The sequence below is a fragment of the Onychomys torridus genome, chromosome 13, assembly GCF_903995425.1.
Source record: "Onychomys torridus chromosome 13, mOncTor1.1, whole genome shotgun sequence".
Classification (NCBI taxonomy): Eukaryota; Metazoa; Chordata; class Mammalia; order Rodentia; family Cricetidae; genus Onychomys; species Onychomys torridus.
This window is the reverse complement of record NC_050455.1, coordinates 62,274,782-62,298,857: the sequence shown is the minus strand read 5'-3', so window position 1 is coordinate 62,298,857 and position 24,076 is coordinate 62,274,782. Positions and strand designations below refer to the sequence as shown.

The following is a 24,076-nucleotide window of genomic DNA, read 5'->3' as shown; positions in this document are numbered from 1 at the left end:
CATGCATGAGCCTATCCCCGCTTCAGCCAGTCTCTCAGTGCACACACCATGCCCAAGAAGACAACTCTTGAGACCTGAGGACAGCCATTAGACAGGTGGAGCCACAGGCAGGGCAGAAAGGCCAGTGGAAGACCTCCCCCTTACTGATTTATGAGTCCTGCTGACAAACCAAGTCTCACGCTTCGATATTTGTGGGATTTTTTTTTCTCTAGAAAATTCAGAATGTCACCCCAACCCATTCAACAAAGACTCTTCTTTTGGATTTAAATCACCAGCATGGTGTCATGGACCACCCCTATTCCCCACCCCCGGCTTCCACCAATGAGCTCTCTAGGGTTTATTCAGCCAGGATTCCCTGGCCCCAGTGCTCAACCCCTAGACCAGGAATGGAGCACCCCCAGTTTTTCCCATCTAGAGTGGGCCTCCTGTTTGTCCCAGATGTTCTCAGTACAGGGCTTAGCAGAAGACACAGTGATTTCCCAGATCCTCCCATGCTCAGTGGCTTCTCAATACACCCCCATTTATCTTTACAAAAAAAAAAGGACCTTGGGGGACTAGCATCCATAAGGAAATAGCTATTGTCACTAATCCAGCAACATTGAAAAGTAAGGAACTGTCTTAGCTTGTATCACAAACTAGTCCATAATTGTAGCCTATGAGCAGTCTTGTCATGTAAATGAGCAGGTGTTTCAGAAGGAAGCTCTGTGTCCTCACTTTTTTCCAGTCCTAGAGTCTACAGTGAGGTAGACTGCTTCCAGAACATTCTATTCAATACAGGTCTGCTTATCTACTTCTCAGTGAAAGCTCTTAAGCCACCTCCCCAGTGGGGACTGTGCTTTAGTGTTCTGTCAGTTCCAGCCTCTGGCTAAAAAACAAAGCCAAGCTGTTCTTCCTCTGTAACCCAGCCACACAGGCATGAAGAGCTGCTATGGACACACGGTGGCTTCTCCCTGTGGTTTTCACAATCACAGAGAGCTACTGTCCACATGGCAAGGGCGAGTCTCCAATGCCCTGTTCTAAGTAGTCAGGTTCAAAAGGCTAGAAACTTTGGTGTTGGGGATTTAGCTCAGTGGCAGAGTGCTTGCCTAGCAAGCGCAAGGCCCTGGGTTCAGTCCTCAGCTCTGAAAAAAAAGAAAGGAAAAAAAGGGCTAGAAACTGGTTCTGCTTATACGGTATTGTATTTGGAGTGAATCTAGGAGATGGCTGGGTACATGATACGTACTTGTAATCTCAGCACTCAGGAGGCAGAAGCCAGAGCATCAAGAGTTTGAGGCCAGGGCCAAGATGATGGAGTGGTTAAGAGGACATGGATTTGGTTCCCAACACCCACATGGTGGCACACAACTATCTGGAACTCCAGTTCTTGGGGATCCCATGCCTTCTCTAGTTTTCATGGGCAACAGGCATTCACTTGGTGCACATAAATATATATGCAGGCAAATAGCTGTGCACATATACATAAAATATTTGTTTAAAAAATAAAAATGGACTTTCAAGGCCAACCTTCATAGTAGGCTTCATAGTGAGACTTTCTCAACAGATAAGTAAATAATGTTGAAGAATACAAAACCCCAGGGGAACAGAAAAGGATGGCTGCCAGGTCTGCTTGGGGCTAGAAATGGTCAGAAGGAGACATGATGGAATTATTGGAGATAATTGAACTATGAAATACCAAGACTAGCATGGTAGACGCATCCTTGACAAAACTCAGAGAAGCAGGCTAGAGAGATGGCCTCTGGTGGTATTGTGTTCCTCAAAATATTGTACACCCTAATAAACTTACCTGGGGTCAGAGAATAGAACAGCCACTAGATATAGAGGCCAGAAAATGGTGGCACACACACCTTTAATCCTAGCATTCCAGAGGCAGAGATCTATCTGGATCTCTGTGAGTTCAAAGCCACACTGGAAACAGCCAGGAATGATGTCTCACGCCTTTAATCCCAGGAAGTGATGGCAGAAAGCAGAAAGGTATATAAGGCGTGAAAACCAGGAACTAGAGCTGTTTAAGCTTTAGGCTTTTGAGCAACATTTCAGCTGAGATTCATTCTGGATGAAGACTCAGAGACTTCTAGTTTGAGGAAACAAGATCAGCTGAGGAATTGGCAAGGTGAGGTGGTTGTGGCCTGTTCTGTCTTTCTGATCTTTCAGTGTCCACCCCAATACCTGGCTCTGGGTTTGTTTTAATTAATAAGACCTCTTAAGATTCATGCTACAATGGCCCAATGATTAAGATCACTGGGTGCCCTTTCAGAAGACCCAGGTTCAATTCCCATCACCCTTATGTAACTCTTTATGAAGTTCCAGGGGATCCTATGTTCTTTTCTGGCCCCTGAGGTGGTACTCCTACATACATGCAGACAACACATCCATACACATAAAAATTGGGATGGGGAGTGCCTCATAGAACCACACACTGAAAAGGTAAATTATACTGTGTGAATATTATGTCTCAATAAATCTGACTTTTAAAAAGTGAAACTATTGTAATAATTACACTCACTAACCCTTTTTTGGAGCAAGGCAAAACTTGAGAACTGTCAACCCTAGACAGCCCCCTAGGAGGCTGTCTAGGAGCAAGTTTCTCGGTCCTGCCCAGCTCCAGGGTCCAGACAAATCTCTCCCACCAGAGCTCTCTCATCTGCTTATAAAATAATCACCCAGAGGCTTAATATTAATTACGAATTGTATGGCCTGAGGCAGACTTCTTGCTAGCTAGCTCTTATAACTTAACCCATTTCTATTCATCTATAAGTTGCCACATGGCCGTGGCATTACCAGTCTACTGGCATTTTGCTGCTCCTTCAGCAGCGGCTGGCGTCTCTCTGCCTCTTTTCTTATTGTCTCTCTCTTGAATTTCCTGTTTGGCTATAACCTGACTTACCATAGGCCAGAACAGCTTCTTTACTAACCAATCAGAGCAATACATATTCACAGCATACAGAAAAAAACGTCCCACAGAAGCCTCCCCATCCACCTTTGAAATTAGGATTTGGAACTGACCCTGAGGTTGAGTGTGTCAAAGAGAAGGACCACTGAATCCTACAGAGCTTTCTCATTTGAAGGGGCTCAGACCACACAAGCAGGGTGGTACTCAGCCCCTTGTTCAGTTCCTCACAGTGTTTAGATGCTTCCAAGGAGACAGATGACACTGGGCAAGGTTGAAGCAGCAGTGGGACAAGCCAGAGCAGGCTCCCCATGAGGGTCACATCATCCAGTGCTCTTGGGGAAGGGGTGGGGTGGCATCTGAGGAGCTCTGGAGATGACACTATCTTAGGTGTGTCAGCCGGGAAGGGCCACGGGTCTGATGACATCCATCCAATGGATGTGAGGAGAGCGAGAAGCAGCTTCTAATGCTACAAGTTAGACATGGAGGCCGGAGATGGGCAGATTTTAGTCATTTCTAGCTTAAGGGTATCCTGAGGAGAGAGAGGAAAATGAGGTTCCACTCATTTCCTCCTCCTGTCTACTCCCCAAAGAACAAAGTGTTCTTTTGTGACTTGAAAACATGATTACAGAGCCAGCAAGTAAACTGTTCTCCAGGGACCACCAGCTAGATGTCTGTCTTAGTTAGGGTTTCTATTGCTGGGATGAAACACCATGACCAAAAGCAAGTTGGAGAGGAAAGGCTTTATTCAGCTTACACTTCCACATCACTGTGCACATCATTGAAAGAAGTTAGGGCAGGCACTCAAACAGCAGGAACCTGGAGGCAGGACCTGATGCAGAGGCCATGGAGGGGAGCTGCTTACTGGCTTGCTTCCATGGTCCTGGGAAATTTCTTATAGAACCCAGGACCACCCACTGAGGGGTGGCTCCATTCACAATGCACTGGGCCCTCCCACATCAATCACTAATTAAGAAAGTTCTCTACTGGCTTGCCTGCAGCCCAATCTTAGGAAGGCATTTTCTCAATTGCGATTCCCTTTCTCTCAAATATTTTTAGCGTGTGTCAGGTTGACATAAAACTAGCCAGTACAAGGTCTTCAAAGTCATTTTAACCTGAATGCTGTCTAGCTGGAGATAACATCAGATCCCACTGGGAGGGCTCGTGCCACCAGTGTCCCCACTTTAGTCAGCAGTACCAAGTAGAACTTCTGGAACTTGTGACCAGTCAGCTAGGTTCCCATGACCCCTCCTTGGGTTTGGCTCATTTGATACAGTGGTTCACAGAACTCAGGGAAACACAGCCACAGGTTCAATTTTAAAGAGTACAGATGAGGATGCAGTAGAGGGTGTAACATGGTGAAAGAGGTGTGACATGTCTAGGCTTTCTCTGGGCAAACTACCTTCAGGGTCCCCTATCTCTTCTGTTTCCATGGAGATGTCATTGAGTAAGCATGACTGAAATGTATGCAATTCTGTAGAAAGGTGACAGGACCAAAAGTTAAAATATTTAAAAAAGGTAGGAGGAAATGCTCACAGACTGAGCAGGGGACCTGGATTCTTCCTGGTCTCTCTTTGCATTCTGCTTGTTTCTGGTTTACGGAGCAGAAACCCTCCAAAATGAGGGACGCCTTTATGGCCAATTGTGGACAAGGATAGATCCAAGGATGTCTTTATGGCCAACTCCAAGACAGGTGCAGGAAAATCAGAGCTGTTGTTAGTTGCCCTAGGTGGGAAGGATTCTAGTGGCCGTGGCCTGACTTGGGAAGTAGGATCCAGGAGCAAAACCACAAATCTGTATATAACAGTATTATAAACACTTAGCACAGTCGTCCCTTTTCCCACCAGTCTTGGGCCTGCTCTTCAGTCTTTGCTCAACTAGTGAAGAGGCATCAGACCTATGCTCCTGGGTCTGTGGGCTTCCTCATTTTTTTGTCTGTGTTAACCTCAGTCTGTGATACTCTTTATCAGAACAAAGAAAAATTTGGATGCCAAACTTGGAGCAACAGCAAATAACAAGACCAATCACATAATTTTCTAGGGCCCCGTGGTCTTAATATTTACCTACAAATGAGTCTGTGCTTTGCCTTCAATGATGAACCATTCCAGGAAGTCCACATAGACAGTCTGGCTTCACTCTCTGGCCCAGTTTCTGAATTACATAGAAGACAAGTTCTTTGTTTCCTAAATATATTTTCCTGTCTGTGCATAAAGGATCATCACCATGTACAATTAGGACCAATTCTATCCCAGACTACATATCATAATACAGTGACCCAAATCAGCCAAAATATCTAGCTCTCAAGAATAGTTCTCAACTTGTGGGTTACGACCCCCTTTGGCAAACCTCTATCACTAAAAATATTTGCATTATAATTCATAACAGTAGCACAGTGACTGGAAGTGGCAGCGAAAATAATTTTATGACTGGGGTTCACCACAACATGAGGAACTGTATTAAAGGGCCGCAGCATTAAGAAGGCTGAGAAGTGCTACCCTAGCTCTGTAGAATCCCCAGGATCTCCTGGACCTACAGGAACCCTGGCTGCCCTGTGGCTCAGGGCTGCTTTGGTGGGTGCCTCATTTGCCTGTATCTGTTAAGGTCTTTCTTGTGCTCATCAGGGGCCTGCCTGGTACCTCTTGGGGCATTGTTAATTCCCATCATCAGTACCAATGCCACTGGCTCAATTTGAAGTCTGTGGCTGCTTCTCAGATTCAGCTGCCAGACAATTCCAATGTTTTATAATGACGGTTGAGGGTAGCAATGAACTTGAGCATATGGTTCCTATGGACCTATCTCCTTACAAGTGTGGGCAGACTTGGTTATTTCAAGGGGTGTGGAAAACCATCCCTTCCAAAATAATGATGCCCTGGATCTCTCCCTCCCACAAAGAAGAATCCCAGAACCTCACAAGGTCCCCGAACCTATGATCAGGAGAAAAGGAACAAGGATAGGATTCTGAAAGGAGTTCCAATCCTCTCTGGAGGGGAAACCAAGCGGGATGGAGGGACGGCTAGTATCCGCACATCTCCGGCTGATAATATAGGGGACTTTATCTTTTAGGGTTATCTGTCAGAAGGGTTGGTGACAAAGTGGTACCGCTCTCCACGACTGCTCCTGTCCCCCAACAACTACACAAAAGCCATCGATATGTGGGCAGCTGGCTGCATCCTAGCTGAGATGCTCACGGGGAAGATGCTCTTCGCTGGTAAGTTGCTAACCAAGGCTTACCCCATGCTTCCTTCCCAGTGTTGTCCAAACTGTACACAGAACACTCGCTGAGCCCAAAGCCTGCTCATCGTCTGCTAAAACGACTCCTTTGCTTTTTATGATGCTTCTTGTAGATATAGTACTATAATTTCATATAAAAATATTATAAAAGCTCAACGTAGCCTTCTGAGCACAGGACTTTTGCAAGTGACTAGCCATTTTCCTATGGTCTGAAGCCACCACCTCAGTGTAGTATATATATAAATGGGGCTTAGGGAAGTGGTCTGTGGGGTTTGTCCTCTTATAAGAGCTCCCTCACCCCTTACACCATGCGAGGACATAGTAGCAGGAGTGCACCATTTAGGAGAAGCAAGCCCTTAAGTAGTCACTGAATCTGCCAATGCCTTGACTTGGGACATGTCCACCTCCAGACACCTCCAGAACTACAAGAAATAAATGTTAGCTGTTTATAAGCCGTTCGGTCTAGGTGCTTTGTTGTAGCAGCTCCGGTGAACTCAAACACACTTCTACTCCAGCACCCGGACTAAACACTAAAAACAACCATTCCGTGTTTTCAGGCTCTTCCTCCTCCCTCCCTGATACTCTGTCCCCCATCCTGTAGTTCCACCAAGTAACCCTAATCATCTATCAAGACTTTCTTCACCTTGACAAAGTTAAACCCTTCTCTGCTTGGAAAATTCCCACTGAAGCCTTCCTTGGGTCCTGTCCTCCGTGATGGCTTTGCTAACGCCCCCTGGTGGTCATCCATCCCTCCTGCTGTTCCCGCACTTCATCCCGATCCTTGCTTGGAGGGGCTTTTGCAGCCCCCACTTACACCACTCCAGTCTCTAGATCAGCTGTCTTAGGCATTTTGCGTCGTTTTGACAAATACCTGATAGAAGCGACCTAAGAGGAAGGCAGGCTTAACTTTGACTCAGTTTCAGAGGTATCAGTTACTGTTCAGCTGGTTGTAATCCTTCAGACCTGTGGCAAAGGCAGAGATGTCATGGTGGAAAGGCAATGTGGGGAAAGGTGCAGAGAGAGATCCAGAAATAAAACGCACCCTTCCAATGCATACCTCCTACAGTAAGCTGCTTCCTCCAAGTAGCACCCACTTCCTGCTCCAGCTATGACCTCTTTGGTGCATTAAGCTACTGAAGACCCAATGGCCTCTAAACAGCGGCCATGGAAGCTCTGTGACCGCAGGCCTGACTGTTCTTAATCCAGAACTCATTTTACCTTCATCCTGCCAGGCTGGTTAGCAGCAACTATCCCCTGCTCCTTCTGACTCAGCCCTGGGTTGGCAGCTTCTACCTCCCTCTTTGGCCAGGTCTTCAGACCTGCTTCTCAGTCTCCTGTTTCCTCTGTCTTGGATCCCTCCAACCTCCCCTAGTTCCCACCTCTCAGGATTCTAAACCAGCCCCAGTCCCTCTGACTACAGCGTCGGAGAACCAAGGCAATGCACAGCAATGCACCTCCATATGCTGAGGCGGACAGTGACAGCCAGAGAGCCTCATTACTAGGGAGGTAGGAAAACCAGCAGCTAGCCAGGTTGTCTCTGACCCCAAGGACACATCAGAAGAAAAGGGAGAGAGGTCACAACAGCATCACCCTGCTCCCAGTTTTCAATGGTTCCTTAGTAAACTCACAATGTTAATGTGCCTCCCCCACAAGTGACATCTGTCACAAAAGATCACCAGGGATGATCACCAATTAGGTCATCAATTTTCCACATGGATTTATGTCATTGGCTTCTCTGAGGAATTCATGTTCCACCAGCTCTAGAAAGCAGTGGGAGCCAGGCTTTATCATACACTTGCCATGAGCTGGCACCCCTGGTGTGCCAACAGGATGGGTTCCTTTTGCCAAGCATTCCAAGTGTCAGAAATCATCCTCCATCTATCTGTAAGGTGTTGCAGGGTCTATCTCCAGGTCTGCCTGACTCCGAGGTCCCTGCCCTTTGCCCCTTGTATAGAACATGAGACCCTACTCGCTGTCTCTGATAGGACACAGTTGCTCCCTAGCAGGAGCTCACAAATGAGAAGGAAGAGTTCCCTGCCTGCTCAGTCCTTACCGAGGAAGTGACTCCAAGCTCAGGGCTGTGTGTTACTGGTCTCTGTGTCACAGAGGACAGGAGTCGGGGTCTAGAGAGCAAAGTGCCACCATTCGGTCTTTGACTTAATCATCACTGACCTTCTGGTCCCCTAGAGAATGATGTAAAGTGCTCATCCAGAGAAGACAGTCTGCAAGGGGCTCCTGGAGTCCCTTGGCTGACTCTCCTTGAGCGCAGGACAGGGAAAGGCCAAAGGCATCTTTAAGGGAATTCCCAAAGCTGTAGGCCCTTGAATATACATAGTGCTAGATGAACCACTAGGGTATGATACCCTCTAAGCCATTAGCTGCTGGAAGACTGGGGTTCTGCAGAAGCCAGTGGACAGTGAAGGGTTCCCTGTGCAAGTGGATGGCTGGGGAGGCCTTTCCAGGAGGGATGGGTATGACTGGGGGTTCAGCCTGGCAGAGAGGAGCAGAAAGAGCTTTGAGGCTGAGAAGAGGGGATGGAGGACAGAACAGCCAGATGGCAGGGTGAATTCGCACATTCAGTATGATGCCTGATGTAGGGAAGGCACCTGTCCTGTTAGCATTCTATTGCTGCGAAGAGACACCATGACCAAGGCAACTTATAAAAGAAAACATTTAATTGGGGACTTGCTTACAGTTTCAGAGGGTGAGTCCATGATCATCATGGTGGGAAGCAGACGGGCATGGTGCTGGAGCAGTAGCTGAGAAATTTACATCCTGATCTACAGGCAGCAGATAGTTAGATATGGGGCCTAATGACCACCTCCAACAAGGCCACACCTACTCACCATTTCCAAAGCAGTTCCACTCCCTGGTGACTAAATATTCAAACTTGAGAGGATGGACTATGGTGGCCATTCTCACCCAAACCACCACAGAACTCAATACATAACTGTTGAATGAGCAAATGGATGAATGAATGAGCAAATGGGTGAATGAATGAGCAAATGGGTGAATGAATGAGCAAATGGGTGAATGAATGCTTGTCTCTATCCTCCCCTACCACTTCTCCTTCAGACCTGGCAGGACCCACCTTCCTCCCTGTGCCCACACAGGGAATGTACTCAAAGGCCTTCCAAACCCAACCAGTTATTCCCTATTTTCTTACTCCTGAGAATTTCCTGAATGGGATCCTCCTTGTGGAAACTTAAGGCTCATCCTGGCCTTGTAACTGTTCCTTCCCCAGCCTAGTAGAGAGTGTGCAAAGCCATAGCCCGGCTGCCCCCATCGCCTTAGCATCAGCCGACTCAGTCCACATGGGACTGCAGACGCCAGCAGAATAGACAAGCCTCAGAGAGAACTAGATACAAGCCTGGATGAGCTACTTCCCTGATTACCGGCTGTGACAGAATATTTGACAGAAACATCTTAAGGGAGCAGAAGTTCGTGTTGGCTTACAGTGTCACGGCAGGGAAGGCTTGGTGGCTGATGTGGCCTGGTCAGTGGCACAGGAGCTTTATTGCACAGCTGTTCCACATCTCAGTGGTGGACAAGAAGCAGAGAACTCGGGTCAGAAGCAGGACTCTTACCCACAAGATCGTCCCCCATTGGCCTATGTCAGCCAAATAAGCCCTATACCACAAAAGTCCACAATCTCCCAAAACAGCGCTGCCCAGTGGGGTCCAGGCGTTCAAATACACGAGCCCTTCAAGGACATTTCATGTTCCACCACAAGAAATCCCTGCTTTTTACCTTTAACAAAGCCAACCCCAAAGACAGCAAGCACTCTGCAATGCCCACAGCTAATTTAGTTGTAGAGTGGATATTCGAAGCCAAGTCCCTCAGCTCCGAGCCTGGTACTGCCCGCTGCCCCATGGTGTTCCCTCTCTAACCAGCTGGAGCTGCTCTGGAGCATCCTCAGATGTCCAGGGAAAAGAACTTACCCGTGTGGCATTTGCCTCCCCAGGGGCTCACGAGCTGGAGCAGATGCAGCTCATCCTAGAGACCATCCCTGTGGTCCGGGAGGAAGACAAGGAGGAGCTGCTCAGGGTGATGCCGTCCTTTGTCAACAGCACCTGGGAGGTGAAGAGGCCACTGCGCAAGCTGCTCCCTGATGTCAACAGCGAAGGTAGCCAAGCCTGCACCGGGCCACCATCCCAAGAGGCCGAGTTCTGGCTTCACCATTTGGGGCAAGGGCAAAGGGCATGTGGGCCTCCATCCAAAGAGCAGAACGTGAGATTCAGACACCAAGCACCCTTGGCAGCTGGTGCTTTTCCTAGCTACAAGCTCACACGGTTTCATATTTTAGAACACTTAGGTGTTTCGATTTGGGGACTAGGGGTTCCCAACCAATAAGGAATATATAATTTTTTTTTTTTAAAGAAACACTTTGGATAAAGGATGGTCAACCTGTGTTTTCAGACTGTAGATTCCAGACCACGTGGCAGTCCCTGAGGCAGTCACTAGTGGTCCTCCACGCTGTACTCACTGTCTGCCTCCTTTGCTGTTCTCTCCCCCTGGAGGCCTGATGCAGTGCAGTCAATATGTATCTCCTCAGCTGGGGCTAGACGGGTGCTCAGTTCCCAGTGACTAGCTAGCTGTGTCATCTTGAGCAGACTACTTAACTTCCTTGAGCCTCGGTTTCCCTAACTGTAAAATAGGTGCAGTAGTACCTTAGAGCATGTATTAGTCAGCTTTCCCTGACTGTGACAAAATACCTAAGAGACACCAAAAGGGGGAAGGCTCATCTTGGCTCACAGTCTCCGAGTCTCAGTCACTTGGCCTCCTTGTTTCTGGGTCTCTGAGAATCAGAACATCATGATAGAAGGGCCATGAGAGAACAAAGCTGTTCACTTCAGGAGCCAGGAACAAGAGGAGAGTGGTACACACACAAGAGCATGAGCAAATGGCCACCAACAGGATGCACCCTTGAAGAATACACCCCAAGGACCCACTTTCACTAATCAAACCCCACATGCTCACCAAATAGTCTATAATTGTAAACGCACTAACGGGTGGATCCACAGGTGAGGTCAGAGCCCTCCTGATTCAGCCACTTTCTAAAAGGCCTCTCCGAATATCACTGCTCTGAGAACCAAGTCTTCAACACCCATCTTTGGGGGACATTTCCAATCCAAACCACAGTGCGGTGGTTGTAACAGTTTACATGAGCTGTTTCATGAGCTTGTAACAGGAGCTCAACAAAGCCCGTGGTACAAAAGGGTTGTTCTGTAGGTTGTATGTGCTACATCATCAGTGGGTCTCACATACAGATGGGATACAGCCTCAGGCAATTTTATGAGAGAGCCAAGATCCCAATGGTTTGAGTAAGATTTCTTATTGAGGAAAAAAATGTTTTGATGTTTATTGCTCTCTCACATCATAACCTGATGGGAAGTGATCTGGGCCAGTATGGTAGATTCGCTCTCCAAGGTCACTCAGGCACTCAAGACACCTCTTATAATGCTGCCAGCTTAGGGTGTGGCCCTCTTCCCCCAGAGAAAGGTGGGGAAACAGAGCCAGTGCCTTAGCTCCAGGAATTCTGGATCTACACTTCGTTGCCCGGTCCGCTTGTCTGCAAGCAGCCACACCCAGCAGCCCCTCACCATTGGGGCTCTGAGAGGGATGGATGTTGGCTGCCTCCAGACAAAGTCAGTGTGTGACAAAAGTCAAGGCTTCTTGTCATAGCCAGTCAACGTCTGAGAATCCCCTGAAACTGGGAAACTAAATTAGGCACAATAATTCAAAGGGACGTAAAGTGGTCTAACCCCAAAGCAAGGAATCCCTTCCCAGTTGGGTACGATTGGCAAGGAATACATCCTAGGGACTGCTGAGGAGTTGTTTTTTTTTTTTGGGGGGGGGGGGCAAGGGAGTACTGGGAAGCTCAAGAAGTGGGGCTGGAGGAGGTAGAGAACTCAATGGATGAGTGTCGTGTTAAGTAGAAGAAAGGCCCAGAGGCTCTGGGCTTCCACAGACCAGCTTCTCTATATCCGTACTTGATCCTGGAGCTGACCAAATGCCCTTCAAGCCTTGCTGGCTTCACCTCCCACTGTGCATGTTTCCCAGTCTCCCTCTTGTCTTAAAAGACAACCCCAGCAACCACTGCACTTAAGGTAATGAAACATTGTGGATTTGAACTAGCAGCAGGGGAAAGAAGCCTAGTGGAACCATGATGGCCTCAACTTTGTCCCCTTTGCTGGTATATTCAAGATCTCCAAAGCCAGGAGAAGCCAAAGAATCTGCCTGGCTGGCTGTACCCTCAGAGGGTAAGAGAGTCCAACTAGGTGACATCATCACTCAGCAGCTTGAGTGACTATCACGTGACAGGTGAAAGACCAGGGAGGCAGGACCTGATGCCACAGTGTGAACATCTGGGGCAAATCTGGTAAGAGAGCTTGATGCACAAACACAAAGAAGGAGTGCTGTGGGCAAAGCAGGGTGAGGAACCAAGTCCTAGCTTACCTGCTAGAGGGAATCCTTCCTGTATGCCTGGGGTGCTAAGAGCCCTGGGTAGGATGCAGTGAGCAAGAGGAGGGTGGCGTAATTATACAGAAGCCTCATTATGCAAGAAATGTCTTGAGCCATTTAAGGAGACTGAATGGCTCCACCAGGACCCAGGCCCTCAGATCTACTATCTAAAGAAAGCCTACAAGGCTGCCCTGGGCAACCGCACACACCCAACAGAAGCCAGTAGTCTGCATAGACTCCTGTAGGAGTTGGGGTTGGGCTTGAAGTGGAATGCATATATTAGTCCAGAATGGCCCCAGTCACAAGCCACCCCCACTGCAGGAGTTTCTTGAAGAGGCAGGTCAATGGGGTGCCGTGAGAAGGGATTTGTAGGGGATATACAATCATTACCTTAAAACAAAGGCCAACCGTAAGACAGAGGGGTCACCCTGATTCCCGGGACCAGTGACAGCAGAGCTAAGTCCAGGGTGAAGTTAAAGGGGGAAGATCTAAGGTTGATAGAAGGCTTTTCTGTCTTGGGCACTGGTTGGAGGCTGGGTTGTCTTGTCACAGAGAGGGATGAGGACAATCTCACTGTCGCTGGAGCAGCCTTGGGATGGTGTTCCCCCCTCCCAGCTCCACTGGCCTTTCTTGATAAAGATAGCAATGGAGTGTGGAGCTTTAGTGCTCCGTCACCTTGTTGAAGGCCATGGGTAACAGGTGAGACTAAGGGGAAGCCCAGAGAGGAAAGACTTGCCAGCCTGGAGCTGTACCCTGCCTGGATTTGTGTAGTCCTGAGCACTCTGAGGTGGCATTTCTTCCAGGTCTGCAGCCAGACTCTCAGAGCATCAGGAAGGGCTCAGAGTCTCCGCTACATAACTGCTCTTCCAGCCCAGGGTTATACAAGGCCACTGTGTCCTCTTGAGAAGCCAGTAACCTGAAGCCATTGACTTCACACATTGTTGGGAATGTTTCCTACCAAGAGGTCTAGGGCTGTTGTGAGGAGCCAGCCACTGTGAGGAACACTAAGAGTAGGGAAGTCAGGCTTGGAGCTCAGCTCCATCTCCCCCACTGTGTGGGCTGGAACATGACCCAAATGGAGCCAGTGAAATGGCAGGGCCCTAAGCCAGGCCATGCCTTGAGATGAACCAGGGCACAGTCCTGCTCAGGGGGATGCACACTAGCTCAGCCTGCACTCTCCAGACAACTGTCAGCTGCTGAGTGGATGGCCATGCAGGTTGGCGAATGGCCACTGCTGTGATAAGACTCCACCTTCCTTCCCTAGGCATCTGCCCCACCAGAGTCCCCTGTACCTAGTCACTAGTGGGTGGTTGCCAAGCACAGGAGGGTACTGCTAACTGAGTGCTGAGTATTTCTGAGTATTGATTAAGTCACTGTCTTGGTGAGAATTCCAGGGGTGACATATTGTAGAAAGAACTCTGGCCTCAGACAGGAGCCATGGCATGCATATCCCTTGTCCCTCTTTCTCCCTCTGCACACCTCCACACTCACCTTTCCCATCAGGGCTTTCTCCCATGGGCTCCTGCCCCTCCTCCAGAAGTCCTCAACCCAGGCAATGGGAGTAGTGTTTGAATACCCTAGATTCCCCTCCCCCCTGAGCTGTCCCAGCTGTCTCCAGGAGGATCCCAATGGAACTGAGCATCTGTGTCTCAAGAATAACCCCTAAGTGTCCCCAATCCCTGTGTTTAGAGCAGTCCAGTGTAAGGCCGGCTGTGGCCTCTGCCCAGGAGTGAGACCTTCAGCACATCACCTTATCCATCTGCGGTTCTGTTTAGTTCAATTGCAAACCCAAGAAAACACTTGCTGCGAACATAGTTAGAAGGTACCAGGGGCTGTCACCATGCTAACACCAGCTTGACAGGAGCAGCACATGACCTTTGTGACTGCCTTTGCTCCCTACAGCCATTGACTTTCTTGAAAAGATCCTGACCTTTAACCCCATGGACCGCTTAACTGCAGAGATGGGGTTGCAGCACCCCTACATGAGTCCTTACTCGTTCCCCGAGGATGAGCCCACCTCACAACACCCCTTCCGCATTGAAGACGAGATCGATGACATCGTGTTGATGGCTGCCAGTCAGAGCCAGCTCTCCAACTGGGACAGGTGCGTGTCCAAGGCTGGTGTCCAGCGCCACACCCCCTTATTCTCTCATGTCCAATTTGCCTCTCATCCTCCGTGACCTCCGTTTCCCAGATGATATATTGCGTTGGGCACTTTCCCCAGCTTAGTTCCCAAACATTCCCAGTGAGTAGCCACCTAGTTGCCGCCCATGGGAGTCAGGGACTTCCACTCTGCAGAACGATCCTCCCAGCTTTCCTTGACACCCCAAGACCACTAACATAAGCTCAGTGCACACAGGGCCAAGTGTTGATGAGTGTCTACTGTAATATTCCGTGAACAACAGGCTGGAGTTTTTCTCCTAGATTATGCTATGTGACCTCTCTGCCGCCGAACTACATCTTCAGTCAAGATTTTGCCCTTGGGGCTGGAGAGATGGCTCAGAGGTTAAGAGCATTGACTGCTCTTCCTAAGGTCCTGAGTTCAATTCCCAGCAACCACATGGTGGCTCACAACCATCTGTAATGAGATCTGGTGCCCTCTTCTGTTCATACATGCTATATACATAATAAAGTAAATAAATCTTTTTAAAAAAAGATTTTGCCCTTGAAAGGCTGAATAGGACAATGCAAGAAAACAGTGCAGAATTCCCTGTCACAAAACATTTCTCGTTTCACACATCATTCACACCTCTTGCGAGCGCCCTTGAAGGAGGCTGTGACATTATTATCATCCGTGAGAAAGCCACAGCTTAGAGAGATTAAGGCGCTGGCATCATGATACACAGCAAACCCACATAGGGCTGTCCCCAAACTGTACCTGTGCCCCACACTGCTAAGAGCTTTACTGCGGAGCCTCGCTACATGTCAGGATCTTTGACAGGTGTCAGTATTAGAGAGTAGATTTGTAAACCGCTTCTGCGGGAATACTAGGATTTCCTAGTTCCTTTCCTGCCCCGGCTTTCTCAGATCAGGCACCAGGGGAGGCAGCATCAGTACTGCCCAGTTTAGAAAAGGCAATGGAGGCGGGATGCTTAGCTGCACCGATTCCAAGGGGGGCTAACTGGGAGCCTCGCTGCCATGGGAATGTGACAGCTTGTTACATAAGTGACAGATAGGCAATGTCTCTTTTTCAGTCATTTGACAGATGAGAGGTTTCAAATTGAGGGGGTGCAAAGAGGGGGCAGGGCACCATTATTTGGGGCAGGTTTGCTAGCTTCTTCTTGTCAGCAAATAGCAATTTAGAGGCTCTTCTACCAGCTTCATGCTGGGGCTGCCCTAGACTATGGTTCTTAGACTTTTGCCCGGCCCCTCCCTCCATGCCACAGAATTCAGGGCACGCAATGTTGGACTGGCACCAAGGAAGACTGTAGCGGGGTCACTGCTTGTCAATTCAGGGTAGTTTCAAGCCGGACACTCTGCACTCTGCCTTCTCCATCACACCTGCACAAGGGACCAGGATGTTAAAGCCCAGGCCTTGCTGCAGTGGCCTTCACCTGTGTGGTATGCTAATTGTCTCATCTTTAAGGCTGTGGCAATCCTAAGTCCCCTCAGGATGGCTGCAAAGGTAATCGAGAATGTATGATCAGCACTTGGGGTATAACGTACAAATGCTGGGGCTTCCCAGCTCTTCTTCCTAGAAACCCCTGCAATTTCAAGGCCATTCAGGGAAAGGGCAGTGCTGAACTCTGAGAACCATGATATTAATGGTATTTCTGGGAGGTGGGCAACTTCAGCCTTTCCCCTACCTCTCCAGCCATAGCCAGAGTACCCCATAGTCTCTGGGCTGCAGCTGCTCAGCCTTGGCTGGTCTAATTGTCCTGTGTGAGCCCCAGGCCTCTAGCTCAGGGGGCAGCTGGCCGGGAGCTGCCCCCTTGTCTGTGTTCCCCACTGTAGCACCTGGCGTAAGAAAGGGTTTCAGCCAGAGATGACAGCCAGCCGCCTACCTGCCCATCTGCCCTTCGTTTGCTCTTGGCGATCTGATTCCACTCTCCTTGGCTACAGGGTAGTCATAGGAGGGCAGAATTCCAAGGATCTTTGGCCTCCCCTGATGGTGTCTGTGATCTTTCTGCAGGCCCCCATCTGCTCTGCTTGGATGCAAGGTGCTACAGGCACCTGTCCAGATCCACCATGGCAGAGGTTTTATCAGCCCTGGCTACACCTTAGAATCCCTGGGGGAAGTCTCACAAACATGCCCAGGCAGGGCCATCTAGACCTATTAAACCAGAACATTGGTAGTGGGCAGCAAGGGATACCTGGTACTTAGTTTTAATCCTCCTGTGTGACTCAAACCTGAGCCAGGATTAGGAAACACCCATTAGGGGTTGGCCCTCAAAATGTGGTCCAAGGATCAGCGGCAACAATAAGGGAGCCTGTTAGAAATGCAGAATGCCAGGCTTCACGCAGTGGCAGGCAGAGATAAGGTGATTTGGTTCCCCATCCCTCCTGGGTGTACTATCGCATCTCCATTTGCACCCTTGCAGGTATCCTGTGAGCCTGTCATCAGATCTGGAGTGGCGACCAGACCGGTGCCAGGATGCTAGCGAGGTGCAGCGTGACCCACGGGCTGGCTCTGCACCGCTGGCTGAGGACGTTCAGGTGGACCCACGCAAGGACTCGCAAAGCAGCTCCGAGCGCTTCCTGGAGCAGTCACACTCGTGGATGGAGCGCGCCTTCGAGGCCGACTATGGGCGCTCCTGCGACTACAAGGTGGGGTCCCCATCCTACCTAGATAAGCTGCTGTGGCGTGACAACAAGCCCCACCACTACTCAGAACCCAAGCTCATCCTGGACCTGTCACATTGGAAGCAGGCAGCCGGCACGCCCCCCATGGCTGCCGTAGCTGCAGACCCGGTGTCACGTGAGGATGAGCCTACCAGCCTCTTCCTAGAGATCGCTCAGTGGGTCAAGAGCACGCAAAGTGGCCCCGAGCGTGCCAGTCCTCCCCCTGATGCCCCAGAGCACCACCTCTCTGCCTCGCCCCCGGGACACCCAACACCCATCGATGGGGGTGCTAGTCCCCAGTTCGACTTAGATGTGTTCATCTCGCGTGCTCTAAAGCTCTGCACCAAACCCGAGGACCTACCGGAAAACAAACTGGGTGACCTGAACGGTTCGTGCATCTCTGAGCACCCTGGCGACCTCGTCCAGACAGAGGCCTTCTCCAAAGAAAGGTGGTGAGCACAGAAGGGGCGCGGGAGAACTTCCGGAGCAAGATGGCACCCAGAAAGCTGGACCACTCCCTTGCTACCCTAGCACTTCCTTCAGCCTCTCTGCTACATTGGGGTTAGCAGAACACACGAGGATCCTGGGAGCTAGAGGAATGTCCATTTCTTAAACTGCCTTAATAACTAGCCTTTAACCTCTGGGAGCCGGTTCGAACAGAGCCTGGCTGGGAGCTATCACTTTTCCCATTGAAAGGGAGGCCTGTGCTTTGTAAGTGACAGTGTGCAGGGAAGACAGGGATGTCCGACCGCAGTCTACAACCCGACCAGGGCCGAGGGGGCAGAAGCAGCTTGCAGACAATTGTTTCCAAGCCATGTGACCCACCTAGTCTCAAATGGACATTTGGGCCCAGAGAAGCCATTGTCTGACTTAGGACCACAGGCCTAGTGAATGTCAGGGTGAAGTCTGAATCCCAGGCTTCTGTCCCCTGGACCAGTGTCTGACCACAGTATAATGTCTTCCTCTGCTGGGGTCACTCTGGCTTTTTGGTCAGCAAACTTGGTCCCGAGTGCTTCTTGCTGTCCCTTACCATCGGTCCCATCCATTCCTTTAATTTAGAACAATGCTTCCTGTATTCTGAAACTGGAAACAGAACCAGTTTCTTTCTCCTAGCCACCAGACATATTTTTATGACTCCTCAAGTGCTTAAATGTCCTCACCTGCCGCATTCCCTGTATTTGCCCAAACTCAGCACAGTGTGTAGTTGTTGCTAGAGATCAGAGCAGTTCTGGGTCGCTGGTGAGTTTACTCATCTCCCAGGCCCAAACTCCTCCAGCATGCCCTATGCACTTTCCTGACTCAACATAGCCCAGCCCTCACTCAGCAGTGGGTGTCACACATGGGTGAGTTTGAAGATGGCTATTCCAAGAATCCCTCTTCTCCAAGCCCTCAGCATCCCACCCACCCCACCCACATACACACAGCTCCTCTCCAAACCTACTTCAGAACCAAATGTTCCTGGCACAGATTGCTCATTTTTGGAAAAGCAACAAGGTGCTTTCCACAGAAACAAATGAGTTAGGAGAGAAAGTTCCACTGAGGGCCCATCATCCTTCATTAATGCTGCTCTTGATGCTGAGCATCCATTTAGTGCTAGCCAAGCAAGAGTAGGCCCCAAAGGAATGGCTGGAGAGCTAGTAACCTTGTGGGCAAGAAACATAGAAAGATAAGCTAAGTGTTTAAAGAGGGGTACCAGCCTCAAGGGTCCTGGAGAGGCAGCTATCAACTGGAGAACCCATGACAAAGAATTCAAAGTAACCATGCCCTCATAAGCTTAAGTTAAGATGAACCTGGAGTCCAAAGCCCTCTACAGAAGCATAGGGTGTGGGTGGACGCCAACAGTCCCCAGCCTGTCCCTGAGTACTCGGCCGCTGGTTTCTATCCACCCCCCCCCCCCCCCCCCCCTGCCAATATCCAAAGATACCCACAGGAAGCCTAGCTGGTCTGTTGAGAGATCTCTTTGGAATGTGTTTGTCCTCACATCGCAGCACCTTAAATCTAGCTATGATTTGTATATCGAAACCTATGGGGCATTAGAGACTTATATTTTAAAACAGAAGTAACCACACTGACCAGTTTAAAATGGAAAATATGTAAATATGAAGTGTTTAGGTTTTCCTTTTTTCTTTAAGAAAATGCAATGCACACCACCTTTCCTCATGTGCCATTTTTCCTCGGAGGGAAACTTTACTTTTTGAGTAAAGAGACATGCTGCTGATTGACCCCGAGTTCACAGAGAATGGTTATTACGGGAGAATTGTTATAATTATTCATGTTCTTAAAATAATCTGTTACATATTATTACACTTGATCAGGATGAGCCAAATAAACTTTTATTGAACGTAGATTCATCATGAGTTGTCATATTAATTGACGTCTTATCTGATCCTGCCTTTTACCATGGTTGAGTCATGAGAGCCCCATTGGCTTCTCCCTGCACCAGGAAGGCCGGTGTTTGGAGCGGTGAGGGTGGGGTGGGGGGTCTGGAAGGGGAGAATCCACAAACGTGAGATCAGGAAGTGACTCCAGAATTAACTGTGGATTTCTATCTTGGTGTCACCTCCAGCCCTCTGATAGGGGTTGGCCCTTCCTTACTGTCATAGAAGACTCAACGTTATGAAATTGCATAGACAACCTGTCTCAGATAGCCATCACAGATACCTGAGGCTGCATCCATCTGAAGCTGACTGCTTTGTCATACCTGTGTCAATATGAGCCCTGGCTTCATCCATTACCCAACAAATAATAGACCACCGAGTTTTCAATTTTTGTTTCTGTTCGACTTCTCAGGAAGGCTCTTTGGTTAGAACACATGGCTATTGAAATGCACCTATGGCAAGATGAGCGGGCTTGTGAGCCGTTTATCAGATTCTCTCCAAACCACCTGCCAAGTGTACAGCAGTGCCCTTTACCCACTGCTCTGGTTAGTGCTCGCAGTCTGAAGATGGTTCCTAGAGGAGTCCAGAAATAAACAGTTCATTGGTTTTACATTCCACACAATTCTGACGCACAGTGAAGGCTCCCACAGTTTCCACTGGGACCCAAATCATCCTTTGTCAAGTATATTCACTTCACGGACCCTCTTGGTCTCTTTTGTAACTACCTTGGTCATGAAAGCCAAGATAGTTATCTTAGTGTTTGTGTATGGGACTGTGTATTATGCAGAGCTTCAAGCAGCTACTAGGGATATCTCCCTACCTAGGAGGCGTTGAGTGAAGACAAAGCCCACAGTCAGGACAGAAGCCTTGTTGAAGTGTTCTTGGTAGAAAAACTTATGTCCAGTTGGAAGCCTGAGCTATTACAATGTTTTAGAATCCAATAGGGATAGTAGAAAGAGGGAGATGAGCAGCCTAAATAGCACCAAAGAAGAACTAAGAAGGAAAGAAAGGAAGATGTCACCATTAAACCTAGCCACAGGATGCTAAGGTTAACACTTCCTGAAAGGGCCCCACGAGGACTGTAATATGAGACAGCGAACTCATCTGTATGCCAAAGGGTTTTATTGAAACATACCTACACACATGCATTCAGCTGTCTTCTGATTCTGTATTTGATCTTTTGATATTTTGTTCATCATGGGGAGGCTTTTTAATAAAAGTTTCCATTTGGGAAGTAACAGCATTAAAATATTCATCTTATTTCCTGAGATTTTTGGCTTCCTTAAGTTCTGTGCCCAAGGTTAAGAGTCCCTTCTCCCCTCCATCCTCACCGAAGCTACAGTTTGGTCTGCCATGCCTCAGCAGCAGAGCTCAGAAGTTGCAATAGTGACTGTGTAGCCCGCAAGCCTGAGGCATTCTATATCTGACCCTGTGCAGAAGTTTGCTGAGCCCTAAAACAAGATGCCTTTCTGGGCAGTGGTGGTGCACACATTTAATCCCAGCACTAGGGAGGCAGAGCCAGGTGGATCTCTGTGAGGATTTCCAGGTTACCCACTCCAACCCCCCTCTGTTTGCAGAGAAGTACATTGAAGCCTAGAAACTGAAGCCATGGGTTAGGACAAGGCAGAGCTGGGACTAGAACCTAGATGCTCCTTTAAGGATGCACGTCATCCCAGCAGCCCATCTGGGTACATATGGTGGGGTTGTAACAGGAAAAGCAGGTGGAACACAAAAGTGGGTCTGGATCACAAAGGGGCACTCTCTACCTCATTGCCTCTAGGTGCACGGAGCCCGAGGACAGCTGGTCTTAGAAATGGCTTGCTGCTTCTACAGATAATTTCTGCCCAGCTTGGAGCCTGGTCTGTATAGCAGGGAGGGAGTTGGGGAAAGAGAAACAGACATTAAGGCGGGCGCAAGCATAGACGGATTTTCCTCAGAAGCAAACTGAGGTAAAGACTCAAGCACAGGAGTTGTGAGGAGGGTCTCAGGAAACACTGACAGGGTAATGGGAAAGCAACAGAAAGGAGAGAAGCCACTGGAGGACACAAGTTCCTCCCCCAGGCAGTGGCCATTGCATCTTGCAGAGGTGTGGGGAATTCTGGGAGGCAGAGTCCTAGCTCAGTAGCTGAAGGGACTCTAGCCAGCCGAAGCATGGCAAATGTGGCTCTGGCAGGCTGTGCCCTTCTCCCCATTCCCTCTGCCTTGCTAAAAACCATTAGCTTACATTTCTAAAGCTAGCCACCAAGGTCTATTCCCTTATTTGTCCACTTCCTCCTCCTGAGACTTTGACTACCCAGGTCCAGCTATCAAAGTATTGAAGTCCAACAATCAAAATCCCCCTTGTGGCCGCCCTAATTAACATGCCCAATTAAAATTAAGCACCTCACCCTAACACGAGGTATCTCCTTTTACATTTTTAAACCACCATTTTCCTATGGGCCACATCTGTCTCCTTTCTATCTAGAGGCAGTCCTTTGTCCCTCTAGGGACAAATATCCCTTCCCCATCTCCCTTATTCCCTTGCCCTTCTCCCTTATCCTCTATCTCCTGTCTCTGTCTTTTATTCCCTACCCTCTGACCCTCTGGAACAAATAAATCTCCTTTGCGCTAAGAACTTGGTCTTGGGGTGTCCCAAGCCGATACCCATTCTTTCAATAGCAAAGTGGATAACATTGGCATACTTACTGATGACTCTTCGCCTCAGACAGAGCACTTCCCCAGTAACTCTGGCCTCTACTACATCTAAACAGGTCCCAAATGGCCACAGGCAAGAAGCCACAGGAGCAGGTAGGTGGAAGCTAACATGGCATGCACAGAAAGGTGAGGGCCAAATGCCTATGGTGTCAACAGTGGGAATCCAGGACACAGGCCAAGAACACCTAGTGCTGGCAATGCCCTACCTGCTCTGGCTAGGACTGCTCGGATCTCTTCTTTCTTTCCTACAAGAATAAAAACTGAGCTCAGGAGAAGCAGCTGTAACTGAACTTCAGAAGTAGAAGGAAGGAGCTGGGGAGATGCTTCAGCCTTGCTGTGTTTGCAAGAGGACCTGAGTTCCAGCCCCAGCATCCAGCTAAATGACAAAGCACACTGTATATCTGTAATCCCTGCACTAGGGTGGGAGGAAGAGACAGGCAGACCCCCAGAGACCAGAAATCATTGCATTGGCCAGCCAACCTAGCCAAATAGATGAGCTGCAGAGTCAGAGATCCTCACCTAAAGAATAAGGTGGAGAGAGATCAAGAAAGACACCCAACATTGATCATCGGCTTCCACATGCAAAGACACAGAATTCCACATGCACAAAACACCCACCCACATGGATACAAATATACACCACATACACAAAGAAGTGTAGAGGTGAATGTGTTCCTCTGAGCTACCCCAGGAGGTTCTCTTTTCTCTTTCTTTTTTTGTAGTTTATCTTTGTTGTTGTTGTTGTTGTTGTTGTTGTTGTTGTTGTTGTTGAAACAAGATCTCACTATGTAGCCCTGGTGGGCTGGAACTTAGAGCTATGCAAGCCTCTACATGGAGCGTGCTAAAGGTGAGCATCACCATGCCAACCACCTAGACATACCAAGCCTATCATCAGAATCCTGCCTGTTCTCTCAGTAATCTGGTATCAGCCATCCAAGCTACTGTTGGGAAGTGTTCAGGTCAAACTAATGGAGTCTTTGTGTCAGAGGCAGCCAGCAAGTCTCACGGTAAATGAAGCAGCTGTATGTTCTTGCTAGACATCTATCTGGGCCATTGGGTGGTAAAGCTAAATGGCGATAAGAACATCACAAAGATGGCTACAATCCCATCTAGAGCTTGATGCGCCAGGTCTTGGAGTTCAAGGCTCTTCTTTCACTGCCTTCCTTTCTCTGTGCATGTTCTCAACTCTCCTATGTGTGAATGTCTCTACACCTTCATGCCTCTTAGCAGCCAATGGCCCAGTAAAAATGGCAATAGAATGTAGCAAGGTTCCAGGTACAATCAGGTACAATCCAGGAAATCAAATACAGTCTGCCGATGGACCACATCTGTGGCGTGAGTCTCCTTGGCACCAGGCTTAGCTGAGCAGTTCAGCTAAACTCTGGACTGCATTCCACTTCATTAGGAAGAATTGGCTGTTCCCACTCTGAACCAAAAAGCCATCTCAACGCTGAAATGATACCAGCCTAAGGTCCCTATAATGGGGTCACATTGGCCCTTCAGCCTGCCTCCACAGAAGCCCGCTCAGGTTTCTGTGACAGCTGTGGACAGGTAGGCAGTGCTGGAGCAAAGAGGACTGCATGATGAGAATTTATTTCCCCCTCTGCCTCCTAGAACTGCTATAGATATAACTAGTCTC

General features: G+C 48.9%; 2 protein-coding genes across 2 annotated transcripts in view; both read left to right on the top strand.

The window, feature by feature from the left end:
* LOC118594654 (mitogen-activated protein kinase 4-like) overlaps nucleotides 1-24,076 on the top strand; it is a 158,449-nt gene that overhangs the window by 129,658 nt on the left and 4,715 nt on the right. The gene's annotated exons all lie outside the window — the stretch shown is intronic.
* Nucleotides 5,948-19,457, top strand: Mapk4 (mitogen-activated protein kinase 4). The gene is made up of 4 exons (XM_036204704.1): nucleotides 5,948-6,095; nucleotides 10,083-10,244; nucleotides 14,486-14,687; nucleotides 17,125-19,457. The coding sequence occupies exons 1-4, from the start codon at nucleotides 6,038-6,040 to the stop codon at nucleotides 17,819-17,821; spliced, it is 1,119 nt and encodes a 372-aa protein (XP_036060597.1). The 5' UTR covers nucleotides 5,948-6,037; the 3' UTR covers nucleotides 17,822-19,457.